The sequence below is a fragment of the Meles meles genome, chromosome 17, assembly GCF_922984935.1.
Source record: "Meles meles chromosome 17, mMelMel3.1 paternal haplotype, whole genome shotgun sequence".
Classification (NCBI taxonomy): domain Eukaryota; kingdom Metazoa; phylum Chordata; class Mammalia; order Carnivora; family Mustelidae; genus Meles; species Meles meles.
The window spans coordinates 13,541,133-13,551,745 of NC_060082.1; the positions used below are offsets into that span (position 1 = coordinate 13,541,133).

Consider the following 10,613-nt stretch of genomic DNA (forward strand, 5'->3'; position numbering starts at 1 on the left):
AGTGGGTTAAAGGCTCTGCCTTTGGCTCAGGTCAAGATCCTAGGGTCCTGGGATAGAGCCCCACATTGGGCTCTCTCTGCCTGCCTCTCTGCCTACTTGTGATCTCTGTCAAATAAATAAATAAATCTTTAAAAAAATAAAAAATAAAAAAGCATTGAATTTCCAACATTGAAATGTGTCCAAAACTTAAAAATTAGGGGCGCCTGGGTGGCTCAGTGGGTTAAAGCCTCTGCCTTCTGCTCAGGTCATGATCCCAGAGACCTGGGATCGAGCCCCACGTCGGGTTCTCTGCTCCGCGGGGAGCCTGCTTCCTCCTCTCTCTCTGCCTGCCTCTCTGCCTAGTTGTGATTTCTCTCTGTCAAATAAATATTTAAAAAAAAAAACTTAAAAATTAAATACTTCCCCCCAAATTCCCACTTTTGTTTGGACAACCATCAGTAGTTTTGTGCTTTCAAAAGACACGAAGAAAACGCGCAGTGTTCTCTTCTAGATGGTGCTTCCGTAAAGATTTGCAAAGGCCCCTGGATCTGCGGTGATTTCAGGGTCTTTCTCAAAACCCAACCCTGCATTCCTGTTCGCAAGATGAAGTAACCAGTGAGGACTCTTACGACAGCTCCAGTTATGAATGAGCAGTTCTGTGTGAACGAGCCTGTCAAGACAGATGTGCTGCTTGTCAGTGTGGTGTGGCTTAGATAGGGAAAGCCAAATGAACAGAGCCAAGGTCTAAGTCACAACATTTTTTCTTTTCCTTTCAGGAGACTGGAAAGATGCTACAGTATTTCCTGAAACAAACAACATCTCCCAAAAAAGCAGTCGGAGTCTCAAACAGCTGCTCTAGGGCTCTTCTTTCAGAAACCCCGTGTGTCCGCTTCGGGAATTGCTGCTTCCCAGTCACCCACACGCAGGCGGCAAGGACCGCCTGAAGGAACAGTGGCACCCTCCCAGGGAAACGCAGGGAACACGCCAGCAGAAGGGCAAACAGCTGCCTGGGGAGCTCAGAAATGCATCTGAACTATTTTCAGAAGGTTCGAGGGCTTCACAACCTCCAGAAAGCATTTTCCATTTGCCTGGAGTTCCTCAAATCCTTGTGGTTCAAGGAATATCTAGGCCCCACGTTTCTAGCTTGTCAGGGGGTAACGTATCCAAGGGCTCATCTGAGAGAATGGAGGGATGGTCCTGGCCCACGAATCATAGCTTTCTCAGGACCAGGGGGCTTTCCCTCCTTCTAACAGATGCTAAATCCAGTCAGCTCACCTCCTCTCGGACAGCAGTGTTTTCTCACACCAGTGAACGGGCTCACTGGGCTACCCCAGGAAGGCTGGACGCTACCTCACGTGGAGTACGTCTTGCTGTGAGCAACCACCCAGGCCCGAGGCGGCCTCTCCTCTCTATCTCTTCTCTATCACCTTCCACGTTTTCATTTCCTCCTCAAACCCTCAGACACTGGACCTCATTCTCCTCTTCTTGTCATCCATCTTCCTCCTTGAGACTTCTACTCCCTCATGTCATTTTGTTGCTGAGGCCTTTTTAAAAAATGAATCACCTGACCTAAGAAACTGTTGTGGCCGGTTCTTGGTTGGGGAGGTGAAATGAGGTCCACCACGGTCTGACTGCGGCTGCCTGACCTGGCTCAGCCTTAAGTCCAAATGGCCTCGCTTCCTTCTCCACAGACTCTCACTGGGAGAGGTTGGGGGGAGGGGTGGAGGGAGACAGAAAACCTGTGAGGAAGGACCGAGCCAGGCCCGGAAGGCTACCCAGAAGCAGCCTCTGCATGTTAGCCTCTTAGGGACAACATCCCCTCCTTTCCTTCACTGGATTTCAGACCTTATAACCAAGAGAGATAAAGAGGTGAATGCTGTGTGAGTCATATGCATGCTTTCATATCACCGAAATACAGAGCCTCTCCGCTAATTAAAGCAAGATCACTTTTTAACAGTTGCCCTCGGCCTGGAGCGGGGCTTCTTGCCCTTGGTGCTACCTCTTCCCGTTCAGTCTCTGAGACTCTTTTGGTGCAATTCCATCTTATTCATACTCCTTTTCCTTATTGGGTCTGTGTGGCTCCAAAGCCCATGCTCACGGTGCCACAAGCAGCCTGCCCTCTCCGATAAATTAGTTCTCTGAGGGAGACAAAGGAATCCTCCGTCAATCAAACTTATCAAAACTCTTGTGAAGAAATGGTTGCAGTTAACGACCCAAATCAGGGACCTGATAAATCATAAATTTTGTATCAACCAAATGCAGTGAGAAGAGTTGAATATGTTAAAGGCAGGGGAAAAGACCCAGGGCTGTCTCTCAGGCTTCAGAGGTATACTGCTTTTCATAGAGAACGAATTCAGAGCTTAAGTCTATAATTCCTGGGAGGAGAGGGGAGACACCACTCTTGAATGGATGGGCTACATCATTTTGCCAGAGGAAAAGGAAAGTCATGCTCTCCATTTCCTGGTCTCTATTTTAGGGTCTCGATTCTTTGTGGTTACTGAGAGCCTTACTCTCAATCAGCGATCCGGGATAGCAATAGCTATGTCCATGTTCTCGTGTGTCACAGGGAAAATGCTAGTAAATCCTAGTACGGACTCTACAGGGTTGCTTGTGGGAATCAGTGAGGACATGCAGGTGAAATATCCGAGACCGTGCTTGGCACAATCAATAACCAGTGAAGGTCAGCCGCCACCATCAGTCTCACCAGGACTTTCCCCATTGGCTGTAAAAATGGAAACAGGAAATATACGGGTGTGAGAAACCCAGTGTTGCTGATCCACAGTGATATGACCCATCGGGCACATTCTCCCTGATGATGAAGGTGAGTAGATTTCTTCTCTCTACATCTGCTGGTCCTGATGCTTAGCAACCATAGAGCTTTCATCCGCTGGTTCCATCTTATCCTCTAAAGGGAAATGCTCATTCATTTACGAGGTACGTAACAGCAAGCCTAATGCGCTAGTTTCTGTAAGAGTCAGCTCCTGTTCTGAGACCATTTACAAATCAACGAAGAAGACAGCTGGACCCCAGCTAGATTTTACCAACAGCGAAAGAAAAGAGGCTGCTTTAGAGATGACTGTCAGTCTTGTGGGAGGGCAGAGGATGAACAGATTCACATGACTGGGGAAATCAAGTTTTGGCATCTGAGGAAACCTCGAAGGATGTTTGGAGGTATTACAAGATGAATCTCCAATGTCAGAAACAGCACAAAGGCCTGGAGGCATGAAAATAAATGACCCGTTAGGGTAAAGGCCAGGAAGGTGATGTGGCTGGAGGGTAGCTCAGCAAGAGTGGGATTTAGCAAGAGGTGGGGTTGAACAAGGAGGGATCGGACCCTGAAAGGTCTTGGAGGTTCTCTTAAGAAATCTGAAATGTTACCTAAGAGGTCTAAATTCTCAAGGCCTTCTTATAGGAGCACAGATAGTACTAGACATGGTGGGTGACCGGCACTTCCGGTCTCTGCTCCCAGTCCCGTAAGTGGCAGAGGTCACTTAAAGACCAATCCAAGCAAGCAACAGAAACATGCATTGAGTAGAACTTACAAAAGTGTCCTGAGATGCCGGGCTAGTGGAAGTGTTTCCCAGAGCAACACTTCTAATCACACTGTACTATCTCTAACATACCTCTCTTTATGTGTCTTACAACCCATGGCATGTCATAATTAATCATCAGCGTTACTCTTTGCTTGGTGGCACACAGAATAATGGTGCATCTTAAAATCAGTGATGCTTGAGATTCAGTGAACGATGGCTGCCAAGAAGGCCTACTGAGCGCCATGCACAGGGCCAGGTGCTTCCTTACGCCTCTGGTCCTGGGTCACCCTAGGAAACAGCTCCCTTCCTCATCTATAGAGGTGAGCCAAGTAAAGCCTGGTGAAGTGAGGCGAACTGCCATGCATGCGGATATTCCAGAAAGGCAAAAAAGGAGGCAATTCCGAGGCTGTGGGGGAAGAGGTCAAGGGGGTAGCCAAGGCCACGGAGCGCTCCAGGACGCACACAAGGTGGTGGTCACGGCCAGGGCCGCTCCACACCCACTTCCGGGCATCAGAGGTTAGAAAAGGAACAAATGACCAACAAAACCCCTCCCCTGGAGGCGAGTTTGACGGGGGCGGGGGGGGGGGGGGGGGCAAGCTTTCAGTCTAAACAAACCCTTCAAGGAATCCTTAGCCTGTTATTAAATTTAAAATACCTGGAGAACACTGAATTCCTAGGTTTAAAACTATCTTCGTTTAAAGGGTATTAAAAAACAAAGGCACGCCATATGGTTCCAAAAGGACAATGGAAACATTTGTTTATCTGGGCCAGAGGCGCATTTCATCACGCTGTTCCGAGTCTGCAAAGTGGAATGCACCCCGCAGCCGAAGGGGGGCCCCCCGAGCCGAGCGAGCACATCTGGCGAGTCCCGAGCCTCTCCAGGATCCGTCAGGACCGGAAATGCGGCCTCAAGACAGCTCAAAGGGCTGCTTTCCGAGCTCCTGCGCACGGTCCCTCTGCCCCAGGCTGCTCACCTTACTACCCCAGAGCAGACAGGGGGGCGGGGGAGGGGGCGGCAGGGGCGGCAGCGGCGGGCGGCGTCCCACCCGGAGGTCGCTCGCGCCCCGCTCGCCCAGGGCCGGGCTCCTCCACTGTTTCCCTAACCTTCTAAATATGCAGCCCGAATTGTGTTGTAATCTCTGGGCGAAGGCCTAAGAGTCGGTGACCTCCTCGGTGCTAACCCAGATTTGATGTGGGATCAACAGTGAGTCATTAGCCCTTTTTTTCGCGTCTCCGTTTCCTCTAGGAAAAATGATCTGTCATTCTTTCATATCTTTATATGAAAGATGCGGCGACTGGGTTACATCAGCGTCTTCCCACCAGGGAGAAGCCGGAATTCACAGAGTGCAGCTCCGTGAGCAGACCCCAGGGGTCGCTGCGGAGACACAGAGGGCTGCAGGTCCCTCGGCCAGGTCGGGGGTCCCCACCTGCCCCCTCTAGCCTCTGGAAGCCCAGCCTCCGTGGGCCGGGGACTCCTGCCGGGGGGGGGGGGGGGGGTGTTCTGCGGGCTGTTCTCACTTGGCAACAAAGCCTGCCCAGCTGCTTCAGTCATCAGCAGTACCCTTCCAGAGTCTTTGAAAAGTAAAAGAAGGAAGGGAGAGGAAATCCTGAAAGAGGAATGGGACCCAAGTTGACTGGAACCACAGTTAGGCACGAGAGTTAGTACAGGCAATGATACAATAAAAATGCAGAAATTGAAGTCAGCTCTGTTGTGCACTAATAACTCAATCGTTGTAGAAATCAAGGGGATCAAAACCGATGGTCTTTGATCTTTCTCTTTCTTTCTCACACATCCTCACACAGAGAATCTTAAAAAATAAAATTCCTGGATATAAAGCAAAAAATACTATGATGTTCCAACAATGGCTAATATTTTCCTTCATTGGGAAGCTGGCTGATAGTCCAGCAATCTGTGTACAGAAGGCCATGTCCATGAAGGGACTCTTAAGTCAAATTCCCCAGAACCACAGTGCTATTGGTATTCATAGTACATTCCACGATTTCACTTGGAAAATTACAAGAGAAATAGAAAAGGGATTGTGTGCTATTAAAGGTTTAACATTCGTGTGAAACAGCTACAAAGGAAACCTCATTGTGATATCTCAGGCTGTATTATATTGGTTTATCTAATTCAGTATGCTAGATTAAACCAACACCATTATTTACTTTCTTCTGTTGTCTAGGATGGAGATCCCTCTCCTCGTTAACAGGAGCTGCTTATTTTCCTTGCAAGGAAAATCCAAGACAACTTCTCACTTCTTTTTTCTCTGTTCTAACATCACGTTGCTGTTGACTGAAGTTACTGATGGGTGGGGCAACATCATTTTTTAGGCTAAATGAATGGGAAGTTTTGAGGTCTCCAATTTAGGTGGTTTGGGATCATAATAATAAAGTATCCACCACACAAAATGGTCTAATTCATACTCCCATCTAAGGAACATAACTTTCTGATTGCGAGGGCTTCTCAACATGCACGTTGCTGACCATTCTTTGATGTTTGTGCTGGTGGTGGTGGGTGGGGGGAACCTGTCCTGTACATTCGAGGATGGTTAGCAACCTTTCCTGGCCTCTACCCACGATGTGCCTGTGGCACACCTTCCCTATGAGTCATCACAGCCAGACCTGGCTCCAGACAAGGCCACAGGTTCCCCGGGAGGTGGGGGCGGGGCAAAATCACCACCTGTTAGAACCCCAACACTGCTCCGTTTGCGACAATGAGGAAAGATAGAAAAGGAAACTTTCTCCTTCTTTTTCTTTTTTTGACTGTCCAAGCCTCTACGGATTTTAACTGTCCATCATCTGGATTTTCACTCTAGTGAAGGGAATCACTCTCAAGATTTCTAAAGCTTTGGGCAGTGTCTTTCAAACAGATGTCCTTCAACGGCAGACGGCATGTCAAAAGGACTAGGGCGTCCACTAATGCCCACTGGGGAAACTATCGGTAAACCTTAGCATAACTCCACTTTGAGCCTTAAACTAACAGCATGTGAAAAGATCAATATGAATAAATTCAAAACTAATCAGACCCCTTCTTTAAATGTTGACACAGTATTATTTATATCCCATAAATACCTTCTTGACTAAAATTCATCCTTGGAGATTGGCACCCGGCCAGTTCTATTCATATTTACTGTATTTATACAGTATACTGGGCCAAGGATAATATTTAAAACAAAATATGCCTGAGGGCATATACAATATCTCTTATATTTTTACTTTTAGATCTCCACATTGCTAAAAATATGTAGTCTGAACTGTATAAAATGTCCCACAAAGGGCTATCAGCGATCTGTAATGATATATAGCTCATTGAGTATAATTAGAGCATATTTGTAATATTTGAGCTGAAGTCACTCCCCAAACACTAATAAGTTGGTGGTAAAAAATGAACCAGTGATCTTTCCCATGCCTTCATCTCTGGGGCTTATGACCCTTGTCGGATTCACTGCAAGAAATGACAGGCACACTCCCTCCCTTCAGCCACTTCAGTGACGCCTGAGTTAAAAGTTGGGTGGAAAAGTCCTAAAGAGGGTAAGCTGGTATATAAGCCAATGCTGTACTTTCAATTTGCTCCTTTACAATATGGTGGAATGATTTCTTCTTTTCTTCCTTTTTTTGGGGGGGGAAGGGTTCACTATATTCCAGTATAACTAGAAAGTGCTGGAAAATCAGTTAACCGACTTTCTATAAAATTATCCACAGTTCTTGCACAGTAGTATCCAGTCTGCTCTTAATATGCCTTTCTGCCCCTAAACTTCCATAGAAGCCGGTATTCTTTGTATGAAAACTGACAGTATACTTTTTTTACACTGCACCAATCAGAGCTTTTAATCTATTTGGTGGCTGGAGGTGGGATGTCGTGGAGAATCCACACACCGATCTGAGATGTCATCCTCTGAAATCCTAACATTCTGAGAATTTTTCTGGTTTGGGGAGGATCACTGTCCCAGGTAGGATCATCTTGGCTCTTTGGACTGAGGTATGGGGGAAAGAACAAATAATCAACGCGCTCTTAAGTAACTGGCTCTCTCCACACCCGTCTAATGAGGAGGAAGAGATCAGACCTCCTGTCTGTAGGAGTGCCGGCAATTCATCCGAACTTCCGCGGGTAAACACGGTTCAAGTTCTATATAACCTACTTTACTTGCCCGCCTGCCCAAGTGCCAGGAGAAAGGATCCACGTGCTTGAGAAAGCAAACTGACTCAACTCTCTGTTTAGTCTCAATCATTCTGGACCAATTACAGCAAACTTGCTTTCTTAATATCTCCCTGGCTCCACCCCAGGTAGAAAGTTTTACTTCCTGAGGGGAAAAACCAGGGCGGTGTAGTTATCAGCACTGTTGTGGACGGTGCCTGATTACAATAACAAAACCATCCTGCCTGCCGGGATCTCCCGCATCTGCTCTGCTCCTGGACTAGAAGAGAAGGGGCAGCAGAAAAGAAAGGTGGCCGGGAAGACTGGAGTGAAATCCACGGGCTGACATGCTGAGACTGTCAAGTCCAAGACATGGCAAGTCACAGAACTAGGACTTGTCGAACTAAAAATAAATATTAAAAAAGAAAAGTCCCACCCTGCAATTACAACCTCTAGGCGAAAACTACCAAGATGGCCATATTATCTATTTAGGCAAGACACAGAGACATTGTGAAGGCAGCCAGCAAGTATATAGGGCATGGAAAGGGGAGGAGAGAAATGGGCAACCAATGAAAAAGTTTATGACTTGGGATTTGGAATAGGCAAATGCTGAAGCTTTTTTTTTTCTTCTTCTTCTTCTTCTTCCTGGTATTTAACCCTCTCAGGTATCACTGGATGCTTCTTTTCTTTCTTTCTTTTTTTTTCTTAAGAACTTGGAAACCATTCTCTGCTAACTGTCCTCTTCCCTCCCCCCAGAGGAACCGCACATCAATCACTGCACGCCCGTCGCTACTGTTTGCCCCTGGTATTGAGGACGCTGCCCTCGGAGAAGCCAGTTTAAAAAAATTAAAAACAAAAACAAAAAACTCGGCTGTCTTCTACTCTCTGTGAGATGTAGGAACACACCGAAGTAACTGCAAGGAAGCCACAGAAAGCTCAGGGAGCCGAGGGCTCGAGAGTGGGAAAGATCAACGGTAAACCCGTCAGGAAAATGATCTGCTCCACCAGCGATCTTAAGAAGACAGGTCTGAGGGAATTCTGAAAAATAACGCGAAGTAAAACACGTTTTTTAACGTCGTCAGAAGGGAAGTGGTCCTTCCTGCCACTCCAGGTGAAATCAAGAGGGGACGAGGTGGCAAGATCTCGCCTTCGGGGGGGTGGAAGCACCCCGCTGTGGCAGGAGGTCCAGGACCTGGGGGTTCGGGGGTGCTTTCGGAGGGGTCTCCGAATCGGGTTTTGTCCTGGCGATGCTGACGTTTTTAGGGGCGTTAGAGACAATAGGGAAGGCTTGGGGAACCCGCTGATAGGTCGGCCCGGAAAGGGGCGCCTTCCGGAGACGCTAGGTTTGAGCCACTTTTTTTTAACCCTTCGTGCGCCGGTTCGGTGGGGTCCCCGCCGCCCGCGGCGAAGGAAACAAGCCCACCGAGACGTCCGGGTCTAACTCGGCCCCGGGAAGCGCCTCGCGTTTGACAGAGGAGGGGGGCCGAGTCCTGGCTGGTGGCCGGGAAGAGACTTTCAGGGGCCAGAAGGGGAGCGTAACGCCTCGTACAGGACCGAGGCGTGGGGGAAGGGAGACATGGAGAAACCCAAGTCGAAAGTCGCCGACTGCAAGCCTAACGCTCTCAGGCACGCAACTGGCAAGGAGGTGGGTGGGACGCAGGACCGGGACGGGGAGCGGAGCGCAGCCCGGGACCCCGAGCGGGAAGGGCCGTCCCTGGAGTCGTGGCGGCTCCGAGAGCCTCTGGCAGCGCTAAGCCTCAGGGAACGGAAGCGAAAGAACAGTACTTACTTTCCGAGGGGAAGAAGGGCGGCATGTCTATTTTGTAAACCTCCTTGGCGTAGTACTCCTCGTCGCTCCTCTCGCGCTCGCAGGCGGCCGCCCTCCGGCTCGCCTTCTCCTGGAGCAAGTCCCTGGTGCTGTTGTAGATGGAAATCACCTCCGGGGGCACTTCCTCGGGTTCGGGATAGTCTTCTGGGGGGCTGGTGAGCTTCAGCTTGCTCAGGATCTGCCCGCGGATCGCCTCGATCCTCTTGCGCATGAACTGGTCCATATCGAGCGTGCTGCAGGTAGACAGGCTGAGCGCGGCCGTGACCAGATGCAGGAGCAGGAAAGCGCTCAGCACACAGTAGTGCATTTTTTTAAAGGTGGAAAAATTAAAAAAAAAAAAAAAGTAAAAAAAAAAAAACTAAGGAAAAAAAATAAGAAACCAACAACTCTCAAGTACAGATCAGGTAGATTTTTTTTTTATGCGAAACTTTTGCAAACAATCGAGAGTCAACGTCCAATAGAAAAAGGTATCTTGCTTGAATTCCTTTAAAAAGAAAATGCAAGTCGTTCCAAAAGTGGAATTAGTAATACACGATGGGCAAGGGGAACTCTAACTTTGGGGCGTAAGAAAAAGTTTTCTTGGAGCGACGAGATGAGGGGGAAAAAAGAGACGAGTGGCTATTAGGCAGGAATAAATTTTAAGAGGAGGCAACGGAGTTCAGTGTGTCAGTTTCGGGTGCGGAGTGGCGGATCTGAACTCGGCTCCTCCGGCCAAAAGGGAAGAGATGAAAAGGTCCCGGGGCTGGCAGCAGGCGAGCTGGCGGGAGGGGCGCCGGGAGCGCTGTGCGGGGGGCCGCCGAGGCTGGCCGGGCGGTAATTTAAGTATTTAAAGAAGGAGCGGTTCGGCCCTGCCTTCCACTGCGGCGCTGAGAGCAGGAGCAGCCGCGGCTCCGGAGCGGAGAGCGCACACGTGTGTGAGTGTGTGAGTGAGTGTGTGTGCGCGCGCGCCTGTGCGCGCGCTGGGGCCGAGCCGGCGCGCCACAGGGAGGCGGGTGCGCTCCGCGCGGCGCTAGGGACTCGGTTGGGTCCTGCGCGGGCCGCGGCGGCGGCGGCGGCAGCGGAGGCGGCGACGATCCTGCTCCCGGAGCTGCGCGCGGTGGCCGACAGCCCGGCCGGCGCGCGCCGACCCGCCCGGCTA

General features: G+C 49.4%; 1 protein-coding gene across 3 annotated transcripts in view; it reads right to left on the minus strand.

The window, feature by feature from the left end:
• TGFB2 (transforming growth factor beta 2) overlaps positions 1 to 10,297 on the minus strand; it is an 80,119-nt gene extending 69,822 nt beyond the window's left edge. For all 3 annotated transcript variants that reach the window (XM_045983642.1, XM_045983641.1, XM_045983643.1), the window contains exon 1: positions 9,437 to 10,297. In XM_045983642.1, coding sequence (XP_045839598.1) covers positions 9,437 to 9,782 — 346 coding nt within the window. In that variant the 5' untranslated portion in view covers positions 9,783 to 10,297. The remainder of the gene's footprint in view (positions 1 to 9,436) is intronic.
• Positions 10,298 to 10,613: the final 316 nt, after the last annotated feature.